The sequence below is a fragment of the Fistularia commersonii genome, chromosome 18 (genome assembly GCF_037954325.1).
Source record: "Fistularia commersonii isolate RoL2024-O1a breed Wild chromosome 18, RoL_Fcom_v1.0, whole genome shotgun sequence".
Classification (NCBI taxonomy): domain Eukaryota; kingdom Metazoa; phylum Chordata; class Actinopteri; order Syngnathiformes; family Fistulariidae; genus Fistularia; species Fistularia commersonii.
Window position 1 is genome coordinate 3,529,561 of NC_141301.1, and position 27,845 is coordinate 3,557,405.

General features: G+C 48.5%; 2 protein-coding genes across 2 annotated transcripts; one reads left to right on the forward strand and one right to left on the reverse strand.

Moving 5' to 3' along the window:
• Positions 1-577, forward strand: mrap (melanocortin 2 receptor accessory protein). The gene is made up of 3 exons (XM_086164838.1): positions 1-217; positions 293-389; positions 477-577. The coding sequence occupies exons 1-3, from the start codon at positions 118-120 to the stop codon at positions 523-525; spliced, it is 246 nt and encodes an 81-aa protein (XP_086020964.1). The 5' UTR covers positions 1-117; the 3' UTR covers positions 526-577.
• urb1 (URB1 ribosome biogenesis homolog) lies at positions 275-24,197 on the reverse strand. The gene is made up of 39 exons (XM_086164837.1): positions 23,947-24,197; positions 23,695-23,834; positions 23,448-23,599; positions 21,124-21,253; positions 20,928-21,024; positions 20,602-20,687; positions 20,394-20,522; positions 20,191-20,312; positions 19,913-20,108; positions 18,169-18,306; positions 17,914-18,087; positions 17,704-17,827; positions 17,039-17,161; positions 16,843-16,955; positions 15,564-15,677; positions 15,365-15,481; positions 13,279-13,420; positions 13,047-13,205; positions 12,740-12,942; positions 12,424-12,642; positions 12,157-12,345; positions 11,262-12,075; positions 10,635-10,839; positions 10,367-10,553; positions 10,239-10,297; positions 9,971-10,158; positions 9,751-9,861; positions 9,616-9,679; positions 9,375-9,543; positions 8,287-8,392; positions 8,038-8,198; positions 7,851-7,962; positions 7,660-7,766; positions 4,572-4,715; positions 4,350-4,459; positions 4,076-4,246; positions 3,000-3,241; positions 1,515-2,075; positions 275-1,023 (listed from the first exon to the last, which is right to left on the reverse strand). The coding sequence occupies exons 1-39, from the start codon at positions 24,074-24,076 to the stop codon at positions 827-829; spliced, it is 6,705 nt and encodes a 2,234-aa protein (XP_086020963.1). The 5' UTR covers positions 24,077-24,197; the 3' UTR covers positions 275-826.
• Positions 24,198-27,845: the final 3,648 nt, after the last annotated feature.

Here is a 27,845-nt window from a genome sequence, read left to right on the forward strand (position 1 = left end):
ACGCTGCACCGCCACAGGCACGCCGACTCATCCGACTGATGACGGGTGAGAGTTTAGGGTGTAATTCCTGTTTTGTTTTTTTTGTTGTTGTTTTTATCAGACGAACCATCGAAGGTGATGGAGAACTCCACCAACGCGTTTCCGTACGAGTGGGAATATTACTACGGCTATCTGGACCCAGTGATAGTGGATGAGACGGAGCTGAAGTACAATAAATGTAAGTTGAATGTTGTTTAGTCTTTTAAAAACATATGCGTGCGTAATAAGAGGAACCTTTTTCTTTCATTTTCAGACTTGGTTGTTATTATATTTTGGATGATTCTGGCTGCTTTTGTGTGTTTCCTCTTTCTGAGTTTGAGTCTTCTGTCGGGAACCTGGAGCCTTCCGAGGTCAGTGTCGGGCCATCGACGGGGGATGGGTGACCTTTAATGAGTCAGATTTTGAAATATGATGCGATAAAGCTACTTTCATTTCAGGTGTCAGGGATTCAAAATGAAAGCACGGCGTGAAAGATCAGCTGTTTAATGCAGTGATCTGAATCCCAGTCAGGCCAATTTTTTTTCTCCGGGCGAGGTGTTACGAAGCCAATCGCTCCGGGAACTCCACGTTCGATGTCTCGTGCTTCTAAAAACAGTGACCGACCCTGGACTGGAAACGGCGGCAAGGACGGCGCCTCGGGAATCATCCATCAGGCTCGGACGTTGGACGTTTCAGTCGCTTTTATTAAATAAAATCTATCAAACATCGGGTTATAAACGCTTGGAAAAAAAAAGAGCGACTTCCCGCAAGTGTTTTCTGGATGAACAAGCTCTTTTTTTTTTTCTTTTTATCGCGCGGCCGCGATGGAGAGGAAGTCGTCGCAGATGGCCCTGACGGCCGGTTCGCCCGCGGGCGTCTTGGCACTTCCCCGATCCTTGAGCTTGGACTCGGTCACCATGGCGACGTGAGATAGGAACAGCTCCGGAGTCGTGGCTCCGCTCCACACCTCGTGCACGTACAGGGACGAAAGGGACAGCCCGGCGTCTGCAGAGGGAGAACGTGCCATAAATAATTTTATATTTTGCTGATGTTATCTCCATTTGTTGGACTTTTCCAACCTGGTGGTGGAGCGACCAAGTACAATATGATATTTAGGTGCAAATATTAATTCGCGAATGGATTTTATATTGGAGCAAATCATCAAACAAGCCCCTTTCTGAAAAAAATGTAAAAATAAAAAACATAAGATGTGGAAGTAGCGTGAAAGTTCTGAGAAAGACGCAAATGGCTGTCGCTGTCTTTCACACGCGCCTGTCAGTCTGTGAACGTCACTCAATTTTATTTTATCGCATTATTTAGCTTCATGAACTCCCCCCTTACTTTGTTTTCATTTTATTCACTGTAACTATACTGAGAAATAATGTATGCAAATAAAGAACTGTCACAACAAGGGGAGTGTTGACAATCGCATCCTGGGTTTGGAGTGGATTTTATTTATTCGCTTTTGTTTTTGAGAAGAAAAATCGTGGACTCACCCCGTCTGGAGGGGTCGCCGTCGTCCCGCTGCAGGCAGGAGGAGACGACGGCGTCGTGCATCTCGGGCGGCGGCCCTCGGCTCTCGATGAGCCGGATCATGATGGCGGTGAAGAGCCGCAGGGTCTCCCCGCCCGGCGGCCCGGCGCGGGCGCAGCGGTGGTAGAGCCGGAGCAGGTCGGCCCCGGCGGCGCGGTCGCCGGCCAGGGCGGCGGCGATTTCCTCGCGCCTCGCCGCCGAACCCTCCAGCCACCGCAGGAAGCTGGCGGTGCGTTTGTCATCGTGCGAGTCCTCCACCAATCGCCGTAGACACCAGGTGGCGAGGAGAAGGGCCGTGTCGACGGCCGGTCCGACTCCCGGCTGAGCCGGCCGGGCCTCGGGGAGCCCGGGGAACGCCGGCTCCCAGTGCAACAAGATGCCGCCGAGGGAAACTTTACACCGGGCCAGAAGACCCTCCTCCTTCTTCTCCTCTTCCGCCGCCTCGCCGTCCGCCGCCGGCTTCTCTTTGGCGGCGCGGCCCTGGGAGAAGGAGCCCCGGCCGCGGCCCCTGTCCTTCCCGCTCTCTGCGTTTGTTGTGCAGAAGGCAAAGGATTATTCCGTTGTATACAACTGCTTGGAAACCATTTCCGATGTGATTTTAAGTGAAAATTTACAAACTGAATAGTTGAAATTTTCTTTTTCTGCTCAGTATAAATCCGCGGTACGGACTCCTGATTTTTTTCACGGTTTGGGGGAATTTTTCCTTTTCTTTACTAATTCTTAAGGAAATGTTTTCACTGATTTGAGGGTCGTCGTTGGGTTGCTGTCATTTAATTTCTTTCCTAATTCCAAATTGCAAAGATCCTTTATAATCTACCATGAGCAAATGGATGTGGTAACCATCTTCAAATTATAATGTCATTTTTTGACTTTTTTTTTTTTTTTTTTCAAATTACTAGGAAAACTCATATGGCTCAGTTTCTGAAATTCTTGAAAAGTAACATCATGGATTTTTTTTTTTTTTTAATGAATGCAACGCTATACACATTGATAATGAATAGCACCCCCTTGTGTCTGGAGGACTTATTCATGATTTGTTCTGATTTTTTGGGATTATATGCATACTCACTCTCTCTTTGTCCTTATAATATATATTTATATATACAGCTCATTAATTAGTTACCAATGAGGACAAACCTGATCCTAGTTTTGAGAAGGGAAAACATTTTGTGAAAAATACAAATGAACACACAGGTGAAAACTAGGACGGATGAAACGATGTATAGTAAGCACAAAACTATAAAGATGGGAAGATTATAACAGCTGGTTTCTCTTCCATTTAGTTACAACTTCTCTATGGCCAGTTTATTAGGTACACCTGGCGTGGTAGATTATAAACGTTCTGTATGTTATTTATATATCCGTTATCTGCAAGCACAAACAAAATATTCCATCACTATATTTGTCATTTTGACGTTGCTCTTTTGCATTTAAGTGACAGCGCTCACCCAGGACTTCCTTCACGCCGTGCTTCTCGGCCACGGCTTGTACGCGGGCGAGGAGGAGGGCGTCGCGGGCGAGGGAGGCCCAGCCCTGGAGCAGAGCGAGGGCCTCGGCGCCGGAGAGCGCCCGGGGCCGGAGCGTCGGCCACTCGGCCCGAAGGTGGAAGCGGAGCGCCGTCCCCCGATGCGTCAACGCAGAGCAGAGCGTCTCCAGGAACAGGCCGAGCTGGGCGGCCTTCACGCCCGACCTGACGGGACAGGGTCGGATGCAGACCTCGGGTCAGATTTAGCCCGGTCGTGTGTCATCCCGTGACGGGTTCAGGGTTTTCGGCAGCGATACTCGGGCGTCCCGATCCTGCACTTCAGTCTCCACATTCAATTAACTTCATTTGAATTGGGCTTTTTGACAAAAACGTGGAAATGATTGATATTCCACATTTGCCCCCCCCCCTCCGTGGGAAACCCGTGTGGGCGCACAAATACCGTTATAATCACACGCAAAAAGTGGGACCAAGTGTTGTTGCGCCGCGTCTTATATTTCCTACCGCGTGCGCCAAACATCTCATCTCGGATCACGCGATTTGTCTGGGATACATTTACATTAGTTTTGTTTTAATTTCCGATGGCTTGGGCGTGTGTGTGTGTGTGTTTGTGCACGTCTTTTTTTGCCATCCCTGCTCTCTCTCTCCCATTGACAGTAAATGGCGCTCGCCCAATATCCTCTCTCTCTCTGTCTCCCCGCAATCATTAAACAATAATAATCCGTCCACATCGTCAAAACAACGGCGTGTTTTCTCAAATATAATTAAGATATCAGTGTTACAAACAAACGGGGGGGGAGGGGGCAGTCGGAAAAGTCAGCGGGGAAAAAAAACAAACGTGGACACGCGATACGGGCGGTGGTCTCCGTTCACGACTTATTATAAACGAGGCTTTTGGGTCATTGTGGTTGGGCGTTAGATTGGCGTGAAATCGGGTAGCGGTTTGCGTCAGACGCCATGCAAGGTCAGGCGTGACCACTCGGGACCTTTTTTTTTTTTTTTTGTTTTTGCACCCGCGGATTACTTCCCCCGCCGCTTTACCTCAGCCGCCCGATGACGGTCGACGCCACGCTGATGAACTCGCCGATCAGCGGAAGCGGGAGGCACTTGACGCCGCTCTCGTCGGCCCGCTCCTCCTTGGTCCCGAGGACGGTGAACCACAGCGCGTGGAGTAGCTCGATGATGGCGCCCAGCAGGTGCTGCCCTTGATTCCTGAGGAGGACGGGAGAAACACTCGCGCTTGTCCTCACTTTGGCAAAAAAAAAACAAACAAATAAACAAACAAGTAAAAGGCTGGCGGAGCTCCGACACGCACCGCTTCTCAAGCAGCTGCACGATCCAGGTGAGGAGGCCGCAGCTGCTGACAAGGTCGTACGCTGCCTTGTTGACACGCGCGGCCCGGCACAGCACCCGCAGGATCTGCGCCTGGAGGACGGGTGCGTGACGAGTACATGCAAATTACACCTCCGGTTCCTTAGCTGCATGCTAATCCCACATTGTTTGTCGCGTATTTTGTGTGTGTTGGGGGCGAGTCTACCTGGACGGGTTCGTCGCACAGCGGCCCGCTGCCGAAGGCGAGGAGGCTCTGGAAGACGCCCTGGTGCCGGCACAGCTCGTAGCTGTGGCCGTCGCTAAGACCGTCCTCCAGCACGCCCAGGATCCACTCCCGCTCCGTCTTGTGCTGCGGAACCGGACAGACAGGGATTGTTGACATCCATTCACTCGCTATACCGCTCGTCCTGCACTCGGGGTCACGGCGGGGCTGCAACCTATCCCCGGTGAAATAGCGGGGTTCACTTTGGACAGGGCTACATAAAGAGACATGCAAATAGTCACTCATCATCTAGACCAGGGGTGTCAAACTCAAGGCCCACGACTGGGTTTTCATCTGACTCGCAAAGCTAAAAGATACCAGGTTTCAGGAGTGAATTGAACAATAGGTGCCTTATTTTCCGCACTGTAAGTCGCACCTAAAACCCTTTAATCTTCTCAAAAACTGACAGTGCGCCTTATAATCCAGTGCGCCTTATATATGGATCAATATTGAGCCGCCGACTCCATTTTCTCTTGTAGAAGAAGTAGCGCGCGGTGCATGTTGGGATATATAACTGCGCGGAGCGTGCATTTTCATTGCCACTAGTGTGCCTGTGTGTGTAAAGACCCCAAAACGGCTCCTTTCAAAAGACACGCTTAAACTCATCGGTCACGCAGTAGAACACGGGAATAGAGCAGCAGCGAGAGTTTTCAACATTAATGAATCAATGGTGCGGAAGTTTAGGAAGCGTCAAGATGACCTGGGCCGTGTAAAGAAAACCAAACAGAATTTCCGAGGGAACAAAGCGGGATGGCTACAGTTAGTAGACAAACACGCTAACTTAACATCAATGAATTTAGAGGCGGTCCTTCTTGGTGCCTTCGTTTTATGAAATGCTTTGAACTGTGGAAATACATTGTTTTCAACGAAGGCCGCGCAAATACCAGTAAAAGCTATCGGAACATACGGTACCGTATTGGGAATGCACTAACTTATTTTGGGAGTGAACGGAGTTGTCAGAATCATTGGTTTGTATTCTATCAAAACAGTTTGACTGACTTATCTAACTGTTTTGTTGACATTCCCTTTAGCGCAGCTCCATTTAGTGGATGCACAACGCAACCCCAGCCACCACTGTAGCTTCTATTACATGCGCCTTATAATGCGGTGCACCTTATATGGGAATTTTTTTTAAAATGGGCCATTCATCAAAGGTGCGCCTTATAATCCAGTGCGCCTTATAGTGCAGAAAATACGGTACATTAACAGTAGTTAATATGTCGTGACTTTTACCTATCAAACCCACTTGAGAATAGATTTTCCTCCAGGTGGCCCCTGAGCTAAAATAGTTTGACATCCCTCGGTTGGATTTTGCCCGGTCCTTTGTCATCCCGTGTGGAGGATTTGTCGGCGATACTTGGGCGTCCCAATTGCGCACGGGCTCTTGTTATTTCCGCTCAGTCTCAGCATATCATCCGCTCTGCAGAGAGGGTGATTGGCTGCAGTCTACCTTCTTTATCGGACCTGTACATCTCCAAGACATGCAGGCGAGTTCCTGCACAACCCCACCCATCCAGGACATATACTTTCCACCCACACCCCTCTGGCAGGAGGTTGCTGTCCATCAGGACCAAAAAGATCCGCCGCAAAAACAGTTTCTTCCCACCGGCAGCCTGCCTCATAAATAATGCCCCAGGGTACCAACCCTCTCTAATGCACTACCTTGCGCTGCTTTGCACAACCAACCCCGATAGCCCTGATCTCACTTTTATTTTTTATTTAATGCCTGTTACATGTTTGTTGAGCACCGCCAACCAAAGCAAATTCCTTGGAGTTGCAAAATTACTTGGCGAATAAAGCGATTCTGATTCTTGATATATGGCGTGTGAATGTTTACATCAGGGGTGTCAAACATGTGGCCTGCTGGCCAGATTTTATCCAAAGCATAAAAAAAAAGAGCTGCAATAGAGAATAGACGCGACTGTGGAAGATCGGTCATCCAGTTCACGGTGAATTATTGTCGAAATCTTCTTGTCGTGGCAACTGGACTTGAATTTCTTCACTTGGAAGACGTTTCGCCCCTCAGCCGAGAAGCTTCTTCAGTTTAACAGAGAATAGAAATTCTTGAACCACGCCACAGTGGGGAACTGTCCATCACTCACAGCAGAAAGTGGACAGTGCAAGAAAAGTTATCAAAAATAGAAAACTAAATATAAACAATGTTAAGAGTGTAAACAATATATACTGCTCAAAAAATAAAGGGAACACTTAAACGACACAACGTAACTCCACGTCAGTCACACTTCTGTGAAATCAAACGGACCACTTAGGAAGTAACACTGATTTATTTTGACTTTATTTTGACCTCCATGGGTTAAAAAATTTGATTTCCATTGATCCTTTTATTTCATTCAGTCAGATCTAGGATGTGTTATTTTAGTGTTCCCTGTATTTTTTTGAGCAGTGTATATAAACAGGTAGGACTTGCTGCACCTAAATGATATGTTGACAATATATAAACGGTGTAAACATGTGCCAATTGGCGACTAGCGGTGAACAGTAGCAATACTTGCAGTAGTAAAAGTACAGTAGTAACACTTATGGTGTCTAAATGGGAGAATGAATGAATGGGCACATAAGTAGATGATATATAAAACTGTTGTTATTATGCAGAGATTTTACCCATCTGGCCCACTTTAGAAAAGATTTTCTTTTCTGTGGCCCCTGAGCTAAAATGAGTTTCACACCCCTGGTAAAGATCCTACATTAACACGTCACATATAGACATACAATCATTCACGCATCTGGAATCCAGGGAACCAAGAGACGAAGGATGAACGTGGAGACTCTGCACGCCGTGAGGCGGGAACGCTAACCGCCGCAACGCCGCTCAAAGCCGAACCACACTCACGCATTAAGAGATCTTTTCAAAACAAAAAACGGGCCGAGCCGAGTCAAAACAAACATTCTGAAGGCCGAGCGCCGCGGACGCTAGCGGAGCTCCCTCTCCGGAGCGGTGGGTTCGTGTTCAGGGTCGGGAGGGAGGGGACAGGAACGCGGCGGGTTTTAGCGGTCTGGCGCGTTTTTTTACCTCCAGGTCGAAGCCGTAGAAGAGCTTGAAGAACTCGGGCACCCGCTTGAAGTCCAGACTCTGGTGGGACAGCAGGAACCTGTTCAGCACCACGTACATGTGGTCCTCTGGCGAGAAAGGAAAATGCAAAGATTAGCGTGGTAGCGCTTGTTTTTTTTTTTGTTTTGTTTTTATTTCCTGGCAACACACACCCGGTCTGAGCATCAGCTGGGCCGCCCTGGCGACGTAGGTGGTCAAGACGAACGGGAGCATCTGATTGGGCCGTCGGATTCCATTCTTCACGGTGTCAATCAGGTAGAGCAGCTGTTTCAAAGGAAATACATGTTGAGTGGCTCAGGGTTTTTCCCTCGGAGGATCCAACGGGAGGATGGCACTGACCTGCTTCTTCTCCCTGAAGCGAGCCGCCTCCAGGTGCTGGTAGAAGCAGGCCAGCACGTGGTACGCCGCCGCCCTCACCTTCGGGTCGGAGCTGCTCAGTGCCGCGACGGTGACCCCGAACGCGTGGGTCGACACGAACTTCTGGCAGTCGGTCACACATTCTAGGGGAAGCGGGGGGGAAGCGGGCCGTCACAGCTGCCGCGGAGGCGTGGCGGGGAAAATGAAACCCCCCCAAAAAAAGGCGCTCACCTGGTCGCAGTATGGCGCTGAACAGAGGTAAGAGGAAGCAGGGGTCGTAGAGGTCGCCGGGGTCACACCCGACATCGCCGCGGTTGCCAGGCTGCTCTTTGGCCTCCTGCGAACATGAGAAACGTTTGCGTTGGCGGGTCGGTTGCCGAGCTCACGTTGACCCTCGGGTTCGCTGGCGGGCTTTCAAAAAAGGGAAAAGACACGAATTACCTGATAAATAATCCGTTTCTGTCGCGCTTTCGGTTTCCATGCGCATTACGGTGGATGTCATTCACCCGTTATCATACCGACGCCGGCAAAGCTGCCACGCGAGGCTTTCATTCAGACGGGAATTGAACGTGCAGCTTTCTGACTGGAGGGACTCTCGCGTTTAGAACTGAGCTACAACCGCCCCAAATAGTAATGCCATCCATACATTTAAAGGCATTGAAAAATGTCTTTCACTATTTACAGGACAAAACTTGATTCTTTTGTCGATTTGATTTGTCGACTTGATTCTTGAATCATTTTTTTTCCACCAGGCGGGTTTCCGCTTTTGCTTCTCCGATCGGCCGTGATTCGCTGGATTTGTTGACGCCGTATAAGCCGGGCTGTTCTGCCCAAAGCTACACTTCTCTTTTTAATCGGAAAATCCCTCTCCGTTCCTGTTCATCCAGATCGCTTTTCGGTCGAGCTCATCTATTGGTTGTCGATTACGTCACCGTTAAGACTGAAAAAGACATGCAATAATACAAGTTTCTTATTGTCGCAAGCTCAAAACTAGCAAAAGATCACTCTCCTTGTTCCCCAACCGACCGATTTGTAAAAAGAAATTTTACCCGAAAATGAGTTTGAAACAGCTCCATAGTTACATTACATTACATTTTACATTACAGTCATTCAGCAGACGCTTTTATCCAAAAGCGACTTACAAAGTCGCCCGGGAAACAGTTAAAAATAAATATTTGGTTAAAGCTCACCGGCGGGGATTTTGACAGATGTTTTTTTTTTTTTCCTACGCGGTAATTTAGTTAACGGAATAAAAGGGAGGGGGCACCTGTGTGAGATGTTAAAAAAAAAAAAAAAAAAAAATTAAACGATTTCCGGACCTGCGGGATGATCCTGCGCTGCCGGGGGAAGCGCGTGATGGTGCGCAGCATCTTCTCGGGGCTGAGGAGGCCCAGCAGCTCGTCGGTGCCAGTCTGCTTCCACAGCGACGAACCCAGGCTCTTCCTGGCCTTGTGGTGCTCCAGGGCGGCGGGGCCCCACAGGACGGACCTGCAGGGGGAAGGGAAGCTGACGGTGAGGCCAGGCACGTTGGGATGTGTGGGCGCGAGGAAGGACACTCACTGAAACTTAAGCAGGCTGACGTTGTTTTTTTCATATTCCTGAAGGAGCAGCAGTATGTTTTGATCTGGTGAAATGAAACATGGTGTGAGACACGCGAACGCACGTGCGCGCACAGAAAACAGCTCTGCTTCTCACCCGTGGTGCTGAGCGTGGCCCCGTACGCTCCTAGGAGGACCAGGAAGTGGTTGACATTGCAGACCGCCGGACACTTCCTCACCAGGCGGAGAAGCAGGGAGACCAGGGCCTCTGAAAAAAAAAAACATGGCGCGGAGATAAACAACGGCGTTTATCCCTCGGGGTGGCGGGACGGAGGTCGTGTTTCCGTGACGACGTGATGTTTTGAATTCGAGCGCACCTTTGGCCCGGCTCTTCGTCGGGTCGTCGCCGGGGTCCAGCATGGTGGGGAGGAATAACGAATGGCTGCTGGTCATCATGTGGAGGGTGGCGAGCGGCACCAGGCCGGTCCGGGAGTCGCCTTCGCCGTACATCGGCTCCAGCAGGCTCTCCAAGGCGCTAAGGAAATGGTTGTGCGTGTAGCGATACCTGCGGACGGAGGGGATCCGACGTTTCGGCTCAGTTGTTCAACCGGTAACGTTTGTTTTTTCCGGGGTGAAAGCGCCTACCTCAGCCCGTTCTTCACAAAAGCGTTCCACTCGGACACGGCGACGTCTTCGGGCGATGTCTTGAGAAACGGAGGAGACGTTTAAGACACAAGTAGTACCGGAGGCATGTTCGGGCGGCGTGAACGCACCAGCAGCGCGGGAAGTCTTTCCAAAACGCCCTGCTCCTGCGCCGACTCCCATGCCGCTGGGTCCTTTGAGTGGCTGTAAGAAACCGCCAGGCGCCCGAGCGCGGCGGCGGCGGTGGACTTCCTCCAGGCTTCCTGTTCTCCGGGGCGATCGGCCATTTTCTCGGCGACGGCGTCCACCAGTTCCCACCTGAGGGGAGACGTCGGTTCATCCAGTCAGCAGAAATGTGTGACACGAGTAGCCCGAAAACTGCGGCGACTCCCACGTCACCTGAGGAAAGTGTCCATTTTTCGGAGTGCACCCGGCAGGCCGCCGATCAGGTCCTGGATGTCGGCGACGTCCGCGGAAAGCTGGATCAGACGGGCCAGCGTTTCCACAGACTGGGCCGCGGAGTCCTCGGTGAGGTCCCCGAGGACGTCCTGGATCAATTTGCCCAGGAGCTCCCGCTTCAGGACGCTCAAAACCTCTTGTTGGACTGCAGAGACAAAACAAAAAAGGTGTCGGGTCCAGTTGACGCATAATAATACATAATACATGTAAAAATCACTGAAATGAAGCTGTAACTTTAGAGGATACGGCTATAGTGGTCAAAAAGTGCTTATCTTGCCAAGTTGAAGCATTTTGGACCAACTTACAAAAAAGTCAAGAACTCTAAAACGCTGGCGCGGTGCTGGACTATGGTGAATACAATGTGATTCTACACAGCATAGGTCAAAATTACAGAAAATCCGCTGTAACTTGGGAAGATCCAGCTATGGTTGTCAAAAAGTGCATTTCTTGCTGAGTTGAAGTGTTTTGGGCCAACTTGTAAATAATTCACTAATTGTAAAGAGCTGGTGTTTGGTGATGAAATATGTTGAACAGGATGTGATTCGACACGATGTTGATGGTACGAACCGTCCTCAGGCCTGGCGGGATCCTTTTTACATGCCTCCTCCATGTAGCTGTGGACCAGCGGGAGGAGATGCTCGCCGAGCTCCCGCACATTGGCCGGCTCAAGGCACCACATCTCGAAGAGGAGCCGGTGCATGGACGAGTTGCGCAGCAGAAGCGCGCAGACGTCCCGCGCGTCCGGGAGGAGGCGGAGGCAGCGCGGCAGCACGTCGGCGCGGACGAGTCGGGCAGTGCCGGGCTCGCCGGCCAGGGTCCCGTGCAGGAAGGACATCAGCGCCGGGCTGGAGCAGGACAGTAGCAGTGTGCTCAAGCCCTGGAGGTGAGCGTGAGACAGGGAAACGGTGCGGTCCGTGGACGCTTCGGCCTCTGTGAGAATCTGCAGGGCGGCATGGCCGTAGACGCTCAGCAAGTCCTCATTGGCCTCGCTGCCGGAACGGACCAGGCTCTTTTTTGGGAGGAGCAGCAGCCTGGAGACCACCTCCCTCGAACTGGAGAAGTCCATGTAGCTGTGCAGGGACAAGAAGGCCCGGAGAGGCCTGGACTGTTTCTCCGCAGCTCTGACCTCTGACAGCTCTCGGAGCACGGCCCTCTCGACGGCCACCATGTAGGCGGACAGCAGGTCCAGGCGGCCGAGTCGGCGGAGGGCCGGCGCGCTCAGCGACAGCAGCGACGTGATGTCGTCGCTCAGCCGAGCGCAGAGAAGCTTCAGCTTCACGGGGTTGAGCGAGTTGGGGGGCGAGCCGGCCAGCTCCAGGGCCAGATACCACTGCTCCAGACACGGGTGCTTGAAGATGGATGCGAGGGCCGGGAGGAGGATCTGAACACGGACGGCATCGGATTATAACCCCAGATTATAAAAAAAATTGCACGATAATAGTTGTGTAGTCCATTAAGCAACCTGCTCTTGGTCGTCCTCAACTGAGGGCAGTTGATCGACTTCCAAGAAGAGGTCCGATCCCTCGTCGTCGCCGGCCGGCTCCTCTACCTCAGGGTCCGATGTCCCCTGGGAGCCCTGGATCTTGACCACCAGGTCTCGGAGAATTCCCATTAAACTCTTCAAGATGCCCGTCCCTGTGTTTTTGGGGAGCTGTGAGGAACATAGGAAACTGTGAGCGCGCGCGACGCGCTGACACCCACTGAGTCGATGGGCTTTCAGCTTTCTTACCGCGCCAAAGTTCTCCACCGTTGACTTGACGTAGAGCAAGATCTGCTTGATGGCGAGAGGACAGTCTGCTGTCGGCGTGGAAGCTAGGGATTCTTGCACGGCTCGCTCGAAGGGGGCCTCGAGCAGACGGCGCGGTTCCTCACAGTACGCCGCCGCCATCAGCGCGCCGAGTGAACTTGGCGTCGGCGTCTCCTCCAAAGGACATTCGGACGGCGTGAACTGGGGAGGAATGGACCAGTAGCGAGAAACTGATTGCGCTGTTCGGGTCAAATCTTTGACCTGAACGTCACAGCGCGTGAACACCCCAAAAACTGACCAGTTCCTCACGGGACTGCTGCGGGAGCCACTTGGAGTAGTACCGGTGAAGGTGTACGATGGAGCGATGAGGGGGGGCGGGCGGCTCGGCGGCGGCGAGGAGCTCTTTGTCGTACTGCGTCAGCCCCAGGCAGAGGGGGAGGGGCTCCCGCTGACTGTGCAGCACGTCTGACAGCACGGCCGACAGGTACTCGAACACAACACCTGGTGGAAAAATTCAAGAGACGGCACGTCAGTCAGTCCAGATATCCGGTTGCTGCAGCTCAGCGGCAGAAATCAGGGATTAAATGGGCACATTCTCTCTTTACCTTTGTCAGCCGGGAGTTTGTTGCGGGCCTCCAGGGCCGCCGGCACCAGCGCGCTGAAGGGGAAGGTCTGTCCGATGAGGTCTTCGCTCAAGGACGGCCCCAGCTCCTCCATCTCGCCGTCGTTGCCCTCCATGATGACGTCAAGCATGTCCAGGACATCTGCGGAGACATCGTCGGAATGAAGGTAGAATAATGAAGGTAGAATAAAAGCCGACCCGAGAAAAATACTCACCATCTATGTGGGAGACGGGGATGCTGGCGGCGTCTCCCTCCTGGCCGCCGCTGAGGTTTGACTGCAGGTAAGCTGCTTCCTGGACCAGACCGGCGACCTTGTCCGTGTACGTGTGGGAGTTGCAGACCAGCTTCACCAGCGCCTGGAAGGGAGTATCCGCAGTGTGTCGGTCGAATAGCAAAAAGTCATTTCTAGGTTCTATTCTGGCAACTGTATTCGTTTCAGGGAAGGGAGTCTTTCTTTGTGCATTTGTCCATTAAGCTTGTTTGAAATACTTTTGGGGCGGTGCAGCGGTTTGCGCCTAATGACAAGAAAGTTCCTGGTCCAATTCCGACTTGTGTGAAGTTGCATATTCTCCCCCGTATTTAAGATAAGATAAGATAAGAATAAGAACAACTTTATTTATCTCGAAGGAAACTGTTGTGCCGGAGTTTCAAGCAAAACATAACAATGATAGATAATAGTAGAAAGGAGGGAGAATAAGAAATACAATAAAATATATAGTGTCAAAGTTAGGACATGTATGCTAGCTGTGAGACACTGGTACGGTGTGCTGTAGGGGTAACAGAGAAGTTCAAGGTGGAGGTGGGACTCCATCAGGGATCAGCTCTGAGCCCCTTCTTGTTCGCAATGGTGATGGATAGGCTGACAGATGAGGTTAGACAGGAATCCCCATGGACCATGATGTTTGCGGATGACATTGTGATCTGTAGTGAGAGCAACAACAGGTAGAGGAAAATCTAGAGAGGTGGAGGTTTGCTCTGGAAAGGAGAGGAATGAAAGTTAGTCGCAGCAAGACAGAATATGTGTGTGAATGAGAGGAACTCGGGTGGAGCGGTGAGGCTACAGGGAGTGGAGATCAAGAAGCTGGAGGATTTCAGGTACTTAGGGTCAACAGTCCAGAGCAACGGAGAGTGCGGAAAAGAGGTGAAGAGACGGGTCCAAGCAGGTTGGAATGGGTGGAGAAAAGTGTCAGGGGTTCTATGTGATAGAAGACTATCGGCCAGAATAAAAGGAAAGGTGTACAAGACAGGGGTGAGACCAGCGATGATGTATGGACTAGAAACTGTTACAATGACCAAAAGACAGCAGGCAGAACTAGAGGTTGCAGAGATGAAGATGTTGAGCTTCTCTTTGGAAGTGACCAGGATGGATAGGCTCAGGAATTAGTCTATCAGAGGGACGGCACATGTTCAATGTTTTGGAGAGAAGGTCAGAGAAGCCAGACTGAGATGGTTCGGTCATGTGCAGAGAAGAGATAGTGAATATATTGGTAGACGGATGCTGGAATTGGAGCTGCCAGGCAAGAGGTCTCGAGGAAGACCAAAGAGAAGATTTTTGGACGTGGTGAGAGAGGATATGAAGGTAGTTGGTGTGAGAGAGGAAGATACAGAGAATAGGGTTAGATGGAGAAAGTTGACTCGCTGTGGCGACCCCTGACGGGAAAAGCCGAAAGAAGAAGAAGAAGAAGAATACGGATGCTGGAATTGGAGCTGCCAGGCAAGAGGTCTCGAGGAAGACCAAAGAGAGGATTTTTGGACGTAGTGAGAGAGGATATGAAGGTAGTTTGTGTGAGAGAGGAAGATACAGAGAATAGGGTTAGATGGAGAAAGTTGACTCGCTGTGGCGACCCCTGACGGGAAAAGCCGAAAGAAGAAGAAGATATAGTGTGTTAAGGTCTTAGAAAGTACAAAGATTTGAAGATTCCCTTCGGCTGAAGGAAGAGGAGTTAAAAAGTCTGATAGCCTCAGGTAGGAAAGACCTCCTGTGGCGTTCACTTGAGCTCCTCGGTGGTATCAATCTACGACTGAAATTTGCGTGGATTTCCTCCCACAGCCCAAGAACATGGAGGAGGCTCACTTTAGAAATTGCCCAGAGGTGTGCACGAGATGGCTGTATGTCTCAATATGGCGTGATTGAGAGATTGAATGGCTGCGTGTCTCTATTTGCGGGCCGGTGACGGACTGGCGAACGGTCCACCTTCTCGCCCAAAGACTTCTGGGATGGGCTCCAGCACCACTGCGAGCAATCCTTAACGCTGGATAAGCGGGAAAAACGAACACACCGGACTCCGGACGGGACTTACTCTCTCCAGGAACTTGATGACCTCCTCCTGGTGGCGCGGCTCCACCCCGGCCAGCCGGTCGAGCCAGATCTCCAGCTCGGCCCAGGTGTACTCGAACACCCCGCTGTCCTTCAGCACCTGAGAACGGCGGAGGGACTGGTGAATTGATTTTCTCCAGCGCTTCCCGCTCTGCCGGATGGATCAGCCTCTACTTCCTCACTTTCAGAACCAGCCTCCGCGTGGAGCCCCTCAGGTGGCTCCCGCCGCTGCTCACGAACATCTTGAGGAGCAGGTAAAGCACCGACTTCTCCGCGGCCGGTGATTCCGCGTCATCCTGGGAGAGGAAAAAGCGACGGGAAACCATCTGAACCAGGGGTGTCAAACTCGTTTCTCATGGCGGGCCACGTACGGCCTACCTGTCAAGTGAGCCTGACCATTAAAATAATAGCATACTCAGCAATAGATAACCAAAACATCATGTCTTTCCTCTGTTCTGGTGTAAAGAAGTACAAGGACATTAGGAAAATCTTGGAATTCAATAAACAATCCTTTTACGAAACATTTCATGAAACACCTCATATTTCCTTAGACAAACGTGAAATTTAATTTATCATGTATGCATTGCAATTGATCCCACTGATTTTACAAAGGCACAAAATTTTAACAAGTAATTGGTATTGAAAATATATAGTAATGCACCCTAAGATTAAATGAGACTTATAAAGAAAGGGATTTTTAAACCATTTACACATGTGCGTATAAAATCTAAACTGAATCCCTGCAGACCCTTTACAAACTAAAAAGAGTGCTATTAAATGTGTAAGGAAGAAAGTATTCATCTGTCCTGTAAATGTGTCAACTTCATCCATGAAACATGCAAACACATACATTACATACTGAAAATGTATGGAGTTGCATGAAAAGTAGAATTCCAACATACTCGTTTGTAGTCAAGCTGGTGACTAATATTAAATTGCACATTTTCACTAGCAATTAGCTAGCCGGCTTTTACCGCTGCTTCACTGATTACTCGGCTATGGCTGAAAGTGGACTGTGTTTCCTCGGACCCGCCAGCGATTGGTTGATCTTATCTCTTCTCACTTGTCTTTGCAAGCTGTCATATTTTTGAGTCTCGTAGTGACGCCAAGTATTATATTCCTTAAATACCGAAACTTGTTTTGGTATCGACAATTTGGCCAATGAGGGCGTAGCAGGGAGGTGGAGAACAGGGTAGAAACAACATCATAACAAGCAGCATTGATACCATTTGCTGATTGGTCCGTCTCAGTGATGCGGCTTGTCGTCTACTCTGACCAAAATAGTGCGCCCCCTAGCAGTAAATTATTGAATTGCATTTAATTAAAAAAAAAAAATCCTTGTCTTTTATGCATTTTTTTTCACTTTCAAATCATCCTGCGGCCCTGATCGAACCTTATGTTTGACACCCCTGCGTTAGACGGTCGCCTCTATGTGCTGTTTGCCGGAGCTGCCGCGCCCACCTGTATGCGGAACCAGGAGAATTTGCTGGCGGGGAGATCCAGAGCCAGCTGGAGGATCTGGTGCTGCAGCACCGGGGCGACCTCTTTCCTCATTCCCGTCTCCGAGACGACGCCTGAAGAGGTACGAGAACCGTCAAATGGCCATTTTTGCAGTTGTGAATACAAAAAATAGCGACTAAATAAAAGACAACGCTGCCTTTGAGGAGCTTGCTGAAGTCGAACTTGCACTGGGCGACAAGGTGCGGCACCACCTTCTGGTAAAGGCATATGACCTGAAGAATCAGAGCCTTCAGCAGGATCGCCTCCGCCGACTCGGCCGCTGTCAAGCAGGAAGACGGCGTGGGTCAGTTGCGGTTCACTCCTTATTTCCAGATAAAAATATATACAGTAATCCCTCGCCATATCACGGCTCACCTCATTGTAACGCGGATTTTTGTATTTTTTTTTAATCTCATTTTATATTGCAGATTTTTTGCTACACTACAGGCTTTCGCGGTATAAATGTATTTCGATGTATTTTTAGTTTGATTGTTTCAACGGTAAAATAAGCATCGACCAATCAGTGCATGGTGTTCTGTTTACTGAGATCTGATTGGCTCAGCGACGGTCGCGTTATTCTATGCATCTCCTGCGCATAGCGTGCAAGCCTTCCTCGCGGTGAATTATCCGTGAACGTTTTTTAATTAATTTCAAGCCCTTCTATGACCTTCGAAGAAATATGCTAACCACCGTGGAAAAAGTGCGACTTCTCAACACGTTAAACGACAGCTGCAAGGATTTCAAAATAAAAAATACGGCTGCTACTTCACGGATCACGATATATGAGGGAATTCCGTATTCATGTTCTGCAAACATCATCACCCGCCGGCCGATTGTCGTCATCCGTCTCCTCGTCCTTCGGCTTTTCCTTCGCGTCGCCGTCCGGCTTCCCCTTCTTGCTCACCGACTGCCACTTGGACACGATGCCCGTCATATCGGGCAAAATCTGGACCCGAAAAAAAAAAAAAAAATGAAATTCATGAGTTCGGGCGGTGCAGGGGAAGGGTTCTGGGCTTGTCGTCCCCGGCTCACCTTGCTCAGCGCCTCTCTGTACTGCTGCGCCAGGTCCGCCATCACCTCGGGCCCGTAGACGTCCGATGGGAGCGTCTCGGCGGCGCCAAGCAGGTAGTCCAGGTTCTTGTTGGCTTTTTTCAGGACGAAATTCAGCGCGGAGAGAGCGGCAAGCTGCACCGCCGCGTCGGTGAACTGCCGGCGAGAGGAGAGGGGCTTTCGGCGATGGCTGTAATGACTTGTGTGTGTGTGTGTGGGGGAGTGTGTGTCGCTTACATTTAGGCCCTGCGTGAAGAAGGATTTGGTGCAGACCGGCGGCAGAGATACGACCATGATCATGGCGAGCAGTTGAGGGAGAGGCCTGGCCTCGCCGGACTGGAACACCGCGCCAATCTCTGGCTGGGCCTCGTAAATCTGGCGTGAAAAAGAGGAAACATTATCACTTAAAAACTTGAAAATGTGATTTTTCTGCTGTACCTTTGACCTAATTGTTGCTACCGTTACCGTACCCAACACTTATAGATCCATATAAACATACAGTATGTGTGTCAGTGTGTGAACATATATAAACATGTATAAAAATACACACACGTTTAGATATGTGTGTGTGTGTGTGTGTGTATAAATACACACATTTATGTAAATATATACATACACATATTTATACACACACACATATTTAAATATATATACAGATATTCACACACACATACATACAAATACACATATACATATATGCGTACACACACACACATGCATCTCAAATGCATCTGGGGGTTTTATGTAGTGTGTTTAAAAAAAAAAAAGGCAAAGAAGAAAATGAAAAAGTAACTTTGAAATGTATTTTTTGCTTCAAAATTTGAAAACAAAATGTTTTTTTTTTTTTTGATGCAAGAACGTCAGGTGACATTATTAAAACAATCTTTTCTTTTCTTAATTCTATAAACACCACAAAAACAATAGCAAAAAAAAAAAAAAAAACAGGCAAAATTAAAAAGAATAACCAGAATAGTCACCATTAGCCTTGTAAACATGATACCTCCTCTTATTCATGCTACCAATCAATTTTCTAATATTCTAGTGGCAAATTTTCCCGCAGTGACAAGATTTTTTCTTTTAACTCGACAATATTTTAAGGGTGTGATTTCATCAGTTCTTTTTAATATTAATTTTCAATATTAATTAACTTTTAAAAACACACTGTTACGAAAAAGAAGAGGGCGATGACACTGACGACATGGGAGGGCCGAGTTGCCGCAGCGTTCATGCTCTGCGTGGTGGGAAAGATAACCACGGATGATCAGGTGGGTTGCGATGTTTTTAATTTCTTCCCGCGCCGCTTTGCTGCGTGCAAAACCCCCAGCCGTAAGCTAACGTATTTATTTTGCCCAAAAAGTTGCGAACCCCTTTGTGGCATAGCGGGCCAGAAGAGCTTAGACCTCTTAGTTGCTCCATTTCTCACTGGTTCTGTCCAGAAAACAGGCGACCAGTGACTGCGATTGTTTTTAATTTATGATACTTTATTAATCCCTTCAGCGGAATTCCTTCTCTGCAACACAAGGGAATCAGACCAGGAATGTTGCATTTCAAGGACAGTGCGCCACGCCACCCCTAAAAACGCTGTTCCACAGTCCACAAGAGGTATCTGGCTTATGAGTTCCACCAATCACGAAACACCTACATCACATATTGTTCCAATGGAACCGTTAAAAGACGCTGCTAAAGGGGTTCGAGTTGCCTCTGCTGTCTGAATGCACAGGAAAGTTCCTGAAAAGGTTCAAGGAACCGCGAAAAAAAAAAGCCGTTGCATTTTGTGTCTGTAATTGATTTGACGAATTGAAAAGACCGAAATAAACTCGCTCGACTTAAAAAGCCTTGAAACAGAATAGACCGCGGACAGAAATGGAAAATTACTAGAAGGTTAGATATTGAACTGCAAACAAATGGTTCCCAAACATTTCGAGGACATTTGAGAGGAGGAATGCGTGTTTGAATATCCCGCACTGCCCAAGGCCGTTACCTTCTTGAGTAGCCGGACGTTGTCCTGCCAAGCACCCTTGAGGCGAGGAGCATACGAGTACTGCGTCTCCTTCAAGTATCTGGCCAGCAGATCCGGGCTGGCCCTCAGCGTCTTCACCAGCAGTTCGGCCACGAGGTCGTCCTCCGTGGCGTGTTTCAGCCCCACCAGGAACTGGAGCAGGACGATGTTGCCGGGCCTGCGCGGACGTACCGAAAAACCCCGTCAGCTCCCCCGAAAGCTTCTCGGGGGAAAAAGGGATTCCCACCTCGGCCTTTTACCTGCCGGCCGTGCCGAAGCTGGCGTCGTGGAAGATGATCCCGTGCTTGCGGGAGCAGCAAAGGTCGCCGAGGAAACCGTGGACGAGCTCCCGTACCACCGCGACCCCGCCGCGCTCCGACTCCTGGGGCATCATCGGAAAACACGCGTGAGAATGAACCTTTTCGAATCAAAAAAAGGGGGAAAAAAAAGACTTCCAACTCACGCCGTCGTCGTCCGCCGCCGCCGCGTCGACGATCCCGTTCCATTTGTAGAGCGAAGCGATGCTGGCCAACACAGCAGCTGTGAAGAAACGCACTTTCTGCGTTTTGGTAATGGCCTTGTTTAGCACCACCTGAAGCAGAAAATGTTATCATTATAATAATTCTTATTATTCTTATTCATGCAGAGATCGGGAAAATGCGCACGCTCACCCTGCTCCTCAGCGTGGACAGAATAAGATTGACAACGGACATCCTGTCCTCCTTCAGCCCTGTGGTGAGGATCTCCGGCAGGATCTCTGGCACCGCGAAAATCGAGCGCGTCACCGAAAGCAAAAGAAAAAACCAAGGGCTCAGACGGCATTCACCACGCTGAATGTTTACTTTTTTATGGCAATGCTCGTTCAAAAAGTAGGACGTTTGAACTAGACTTCATAGATGTTATACTTTGTCGTCCCTCATTTGTCAGGTCATCCCCCGAGCCGAAAGGTTCGCCAACCTCCGGTGTAAAAGGAGGCACGAACAACATTGGCGCTAACCTTTGCTTTCCAGCACCTGTCCGACCGTGGCGTTGTCTCCGGACACCAGGAACGACAGCGCGAACTGGACGAACGCCATGCGGACGTCGGGCTTCCCCTGGAGGACGGCATTTGTGATCGCACGTTTTACGGTGGGAGGGTAACGGTGACGACGGCAACTTATCGGGACGGGAAAAAAAAAAAAAGGGCCCCTCACCTTCTTGTCTCTTCTCCTTGCGAGTGCGGAGAGAGCTTTGTTGACGTGGATGTGGCTCAGAACCTCTCTGGCGGCTTCGGGACCCTGCGATACCATGGCTGACAGGAGTCCCAGGCACTGGCGGACAAACCTGTGAGAAATGGCGGGGGGTTATATCAACGCATATATGACGTATGAATTCAAAGCGGACTTTTCTAAAGAGGATCAGCTCTCCCTAAAAATATGGCCGCGGATACATTTTCCATGCCAGACCTGAATCTCCATCTTCTTTTTCTTTCACCACAGCCAATCATCTGCCCTCCTCACTCCCGAGGAGAACTTCCACATCTTCATCCCTTCTGTCTTTTCCTCAGTTTTCCAGACAGCGCGGCTGCTCTCCCCTCCGTTTTTGACACCTTCCCTTTCATTCTAGCTTCTATTACTTTTCTTCGCCCGTTCCGAACCGCGTGCACGCGTTTCTTCGCCCCTTCTGTTGCTCTCGTCCACCATCTCTATCGCCAACCCTCACACACATGTATTCTTTCTTGCTGCAGCTAACAGGCACAGGCTTTGACACCAGATGCTCTTGCAGGGCTTGCAGACTTCATACACCGGTCTTCTTCTTCTTCTTTTCCTTTTGATTTTTCCCTCGAGGGGTCGCCACAGCAAATCAACCGACTCCATCTGACCCTATTCTCCGTATTCTCCTCTCCAACACCAACTACACTACCTTCATATCATCTCTCACTACGTCCATAAATCTTCTCTTTGGTCTTCCTCGAGACCTCCTGCCTAGCAGCTCCAATTCCAGCATCCGTCTACCAATATATTCACTATCCCTCCTTCCTGATCCGATCCATCCTGGTCACTCCCGAAGAGAACCTCAACATCTTCATCTCTGCGACCTCTAGTTCATCCTCCTGTCTTTTTCGTCATTGTCACTGATTCTAGACCAGGGATCGGCAACCTTTAACACCCAAAGAGCCATTTGGGCCCGGTTTCCACGGAAAAGAAAACCCTCGGAGCCGCAAATATTTTTTTTGACGTCTAAAATAAAGGTACCGCTGTATATAGTGCTTTTTCTTACCTTTAAGAAAAAGAGCAACTTTATTTACCCCGAAGGAAATTGTCGTGCCAGAGTTACCGGTACAAGAAAAATATAACAATAATAATAATAGTAGAAAATTGCATAAACCGTAAGAAATAAGAGAAAAGGGGAGAATAAGACATACAAATAAACTATAAAGTGTCTGTAGTAGCAAGTGAAAGATAAAGAGTGCACAAGAGTATGAAAAAATATTGTTCATGTGGTACATTGTGCACTTTGTATAAACATCATTAAATGCTCTATTTTCTTCAGATATTTTTCTTTTCTTACATTTCTCCATATTTTGCCTACCTGGGGTTGAAAGTCTCGACAAATTGACGGCGTTTTGGCGGGTATACCGGCTTCCGCGGGTGTGACGTTCATTTTGAGCGCCGAAAAATAATAGAAACATTTTTTTTTTTTATACTTCAAGATCACAACAATGTTCCACTTTAGAACTAAAATCAAAAAAGGAACTAACACAAATAAAATACACTTCAATTAAATACTTAAAATTTATTTTCCCGAGCCACTCTGAGCCACAGTGTAAGGATGAAAGTGCCGCGGGTTGCCGACCCCTGCTCTCGACCACGCAGCATTGCTGGTCTCACCACTGTCTTGAACACCTTTTCTTTCATTCTTCTATCACAAAGTACCCCTGACACTTTTCTTCACCCATTCACACATGTATTCTGTTTTGCTGCGTATTCTGTATTGCTGTTTTGCTCTATCTTCATTCCTCTCCTTTCCAGAGCATACCTCCACCTCTCTTGATTTTCCTCAATCTGTTCCCTGCTCTCACTCGCAACCACAATGCCATCAACAAACATCATGGTCCATGGAGATTCCTGTCTCACCTCATTTGTCAGCCTGTCCGTCACAACTGCAAACACTAGAGTGGTACGCCCGAGTGGAGCAGGACATGTACACTAGAGTGGTGTAGGACATGTACACTAGAGTGGTGTAGGACATGTACACTAGAGTGGTGTAGGACGTGTACACTAGAGTGGTGCAGGACATGTACACTAGAGTGGTGCAGGACATGTACACTAGAGTGGTGCAGGACATGCACACTAGAGTGGTGCAGGACATGTATGGTAGCGGTCAGATTGTGGTGAGGCGTGACAGAACAGCTTGAAGTGGAGGTGGGAGTGCATTGGGGATCAGGTCTGAGCCCCTTCTTATTTACAGAGGTGAAGGACAGGTTGGCAACGAAGGTTACACGGGAATCACCTGTTTGCAGCTGCTTTACACCCACCTGTGATTCTCTGAATGGAAGGAACCCTGCAGGAGCTTCATGTGGCGGGAAAGGATCCTTTTCACAATTGTGTTGCCGACCATGCTGAAGTGGGAGAGGTCGCTGGCGGTCCTCAAGAGGACCATCTCCAGGCCCTCAAAGACGAGCAACATCTGGACATGGTGTGGGGAGGGGGGCAGTTTAGAGACTCACATACCTGGTAGGTGCAAAATAAATCATATTCTGCAAAGGAAGCAACACAGCTCACCTCGTTTTCCGTGTGTTTTTCCCCCTCCAGTAGCTTGAAGATCTCCGTGCACTCCATAGAGATCTTAATGTAACCCTCAACCACATCATAGAGGTTGGGGGACGGCAGCTTCTTGGCCGTGGATATGAAAGTTTCCAGCCCTAAAAGTGGAGAGATGGGAAATAAAAAGGGAATAAGTCTTCCCGTGACTTATTTGAGACGTTTGACTGCAAACACGAAGCTGTTAGAAGTTTAAAAACAACAACTCCTCACCTTTCATGGCTGAGATGGGCTCCTTTAGCATCGCTTTAAAAACAGTCCCGTTGAACTCGGAAACATCTTTCTTTTTTTTGACCTCCGTGTCTGGCGTTTCCGGGTCTTCAGCCCGGCGCTTTTTACCCATTTTTTTTCCCTGTGCGAAGTCAAATACGACTAATGATACAAATGTGAATGGCTACAGTGCAAGGGAAGGGGTGAGACGTGATTGCACGTTGCAGTGTAAACAGACAGCTGTGCAACAAAAATATCATCCGGGTAGAAACAGTGACTAGCTTAACATCAGTTCCGCCTTCTTCATTGGCTTTTCAATTAGAAATGAAAAGCGTCGTTCAATTCTTTATTTTTTGAAACAAAAATACATTCATACTTTGATTGTTATTTTTTTTAATTAATTTTAATATACATGCGGAAAAGCTATTTTGATTGCTTGCTGAAGTGCACGTTGCGGACCGACCAAATTGTTGTCCGGGTAGAAACAACGACTTGCAACGTTTTCGTTCCTCCGTCTTAATCGACTGGATATTGGAGATGAAAAGCGTTGTTTGTTCCTGTTTTATTCCCAACATAAGCATACGTTTATCTGATATTTTATTTTATTTAATTTTTTTTAGAATCGGAGACTCGAGCTCAAAGCCCGGCCACTATTTGAAATTAATTGGAGTTCACCAAAAATGAGTAATTGATTACATCGTCAATTGTACTGAAGTGCAACAAATTAAGATAAGATAAACTTTATTGATTGCCAGTCTTTTTAACTCTTTTTAATTGTTTTTAAATAACATACATTTTTTTTTACGTAACCAAACGCAAAAAGGATTGCTGTTCACATCATAATAACATCTATAATATAATTTTATACAACGTTGAAGAGACTTCAGTATTAGATAGCAATATTATCAAGCATTCATATTTTCGATCACATTTTAAATACTTGAAATGTCCGTAGCAGAGTCCAAAACATAATGAATGTAAGGCACACTAATAAAGCATGAAAACTGAACTAACAATGCAGTCAGGATGATATTTTAAATACCAGGATGGGGATTATATGGTCAAACGATGGTGGTTTGGTACTGACGCCAGCGAACTTTCTGGCTGATAAGTCACTGTCGGTTTTAGTTTTTAAGCCAGGCGTTTAGTTCCTCTTCAGTTGTTTGAAACGGTACACTGCCTTGTTCCATTTATATGAATCAGGGTGGATAAAATATTTGGAGCACCTCTTATTACAACCCAGCAGAGTTCAGCGGCACCACAAATTACAGCCTCCAAAAAAGACCATTAAAATAAATTTAAAAATAAACAATTTCATCCCTGTAAAGCGGAGTAAGGTAAGTGAAGTGTACTCCACGTGAGGGGAGGATTCACTGTAATGCAGTGTAATGCTTCAGCATTTATCTATTTAGGTTTTTTTTTTTTTTTTTTTTTTTTTTTTTTAATTCCTGCATAAAACCAGCAAGTTAATTTAGGTGTAAAAAGTGTATGGTGTAAAAAAGCAACGTTCGGATGCCGAGCTCGGACTTTTTTCTTATGCGTGTCCGTTTTTAACATTTCTTGTTTTAGTTTCACAGAGCAGGGCATAACAATTTTGGGAAAACACCATTTTGCAAAGACCATGACATACTTGTGGCTCATTGCAGCCCATTTGAAGGATATGGGGTTACAACCCAAGCGCCGCCGCTTCTCGGTTATTCTTTCGACAGACAGTCGTCGGGCCTGGTTCGTCGACTCCCCGAGTATTCCTGTCAAAATCAAACAATCTTTACATGACTCGCGCGGCGTTTCACGCGCTCATTCATCATCCCGCAGAGGCGTGAGGGAGAATCACGCGGCTCATCTGGCGATTACAGTCAAAGCTCATTTAGAAAATCTGACATCAGCGCCGGCTGCAGGACGCGAACCGATGCCTTTCGCCTCCATTTGTCTTCGCTGCTTCCTGAAAACAGATGACACTTATACATTTTGGAACGAGCTTTGCATGCTCTTTGCAACCGCTTCTGCGAAAAAAAAAACAAAAAAAAAAAAAACGAACGGCCGCACGAGACAAGGCCCTGCAGCTTGTTGCAGATGCTCGGCACGAGGTCGGGTTGTCGGGCGGCGGTGGTGGTGGTGGGGGTGGTGATGGGGGTTTGGGGGTCGCTTCGGCTGTCGCTCACTTGCATGACCAGCAGGGGTCACTTTAACTCGGCGCAGGAGCTGCGGGGGTAAGATTGTAAGTATTCCAAAACTGAAGTGCAGGTAGATTGTCTTTCCGCAGATGTCCAGATTACTCAAGCAACACGGTTAATCAATGTGATCCACTCAGACAATCCGGCAGCGAACGCTCCCATCCAGCATGTTGGACCTTATATAAAAATTCACTTTATTGATTCAATATGTCGAGATATAATTATTCAGAATCGACTGTGAGGTTTAGCATCTGGAATCCTGCTATTGTCTGGGATGTTACTTATGATTCTAGTCAAGTGATTACAGCCCACAGTTGCGCTTGCTATAAAAAAAAAAAAAAAAAAACATCTGCCTGCGGTGCAGAAACCGCCTCGGACTATTTTAAGGGCCGCTTCAGAACGGAGGGAAGGCGAGGCGAAACGGACGTGTTCGTACGGCGCGGCTCATCTCTGCTAAATGAAATGCGCTTTTCATTAAAGGTTCATTAGAAGAATAATGCCGAGCGGTAACGCGACAAGCGCGCGAGGAAGCGAAGACAAAAAGTGGCGGATTACGGTACAACTTTCACTTTTCAACTCCTCCGGGTCCTGACCGGGCGATCGAGACAAAACACCCCCGCGCCGGCTCTGATAGTGAAAACACGTCGTGAGGTAAAAAATCTCAAATGTAAAAATACACCCTTCGCTTTATGATTCCTCTCCCCCCACATTGTAATTACACCGTTCCTATACTTAACGCTGTTGAACCCATTCATTGGTGGGACACACTCGGCAATCGCAGGCCTGTAATTAACTCCCCGGCCTTCCTGATGTCATGAGGCTTCTAATGTGAAATTCTTATTTACGGTAAACACAATTCATTACGAGGTGGGGGAGGGGGGAGGGGGCAATTTTCCCCTGAGGTGCTCGGGGTGAGAGCGGGGCCAGAGCTTTTCTCAAGTTAAAAAAATAAAATAACTTTCTATCTCCAGTTCTGGTGGAGTTCCGTGGACCCGGTTCGATGATGCAATTCCGGGACAGTTTCTGGAAACGTGCGCGCGGCTGCTGCCGAAAACGACAGATGCATTTGAGTCATTCATTTAACGCCGGTCAATTCTAATTTGGGGGCGCGTTGGACGTATTAACCGCCGTCACCTTGTGTTTACGGGAGGCGGTCCGATACGCGTTTGCACGGAATTTTCGAAATTCTGCAGTCACGCCTTGGGGGAGTGGAGGGGCGTCCGTTTCACGTGCTGTGGGATGTAAATCCAGATCTGGCGGAGTTATTACTTTTGTGGTATAAACCCGCAGTGTGCGCAATCCTCGGAGAAAAAAAAAAAAAAGTCTCATTTGATCATATTGGATTCATTGTGCGGTGGGATCTATTCACGAGAAACTGGAAACCGTGCTGTTTAGTGAGTTTTATACATTCTGATCTAGGCTGCATTATTTATCAGAATCTTATACTCAAACTTGGCCGGCAGCCGCCGAGACATTTTGATATCGAGCCGCGCAAATGAACTCGACTCGTGTTTGATGTGAAGATTCATTTCCCGCTCCTTTTTCCATCCCCGTGCCCTGGAAAGTAAGACTTTATATTCGCTGACGATGCTCCTCATACAGATTTAGAAATAAGGAAAACTAGATAGAGATTTATCAAATCCGGGAATGCTGCGGGTTAATTTGGGGGAGGGGATCTGTTGGTCATCGATGAAAGTTGACCACTGTCGCTCCAACCCAGGTCTTTTT

Excerpts from the sequence above, each read along its gene's own strand:
- mrap (XM_086164838.1), top strand. The coding sequence starts at position 118 with ATGGAGAACTCCACCAACGCGTTTCCGTACGAGTGGGAATATTACTAC. Across the intron at positions 218-292 it reads GGAGCTGAAGTACAATAAAT|ACTTGGTTGTTATTATATTT; the intron begins GTAAGTTGAATG and ends TTTCATTTTCAG. Across the intron at positions 390-476 it reads GGAACCTGGAGCCTTCCGAG|GTGTCAGGGATTCAAAATGA; the intron begins GTCAGTGTCGGG and ends CTTTCATTTCAG.
- urb1 (XM_086164837.1), bottom strand. The coding sequence starts at position 24,076 with ATGGGTAAAAAGCGCCGGGCTGAAGACCCGGAAACGCCAGACACGGAG. Across the intron at positions 12,346-12,423 it reads CGGTGGAGAACTTTGGCGCG|CTCCCCAAAAACACAGGGAC; the intron begins GTAAGAAAGCTG and ends TGTTCCTCACAG. Across the intron at positions 1,024-1,514 it reads CGGCGACCCCTCCAGACGGG|ACGCCGGGCTGTCCCTTTCG; the intron begins GTGAGTCCACGA and ends CTCCCTCTGCAG.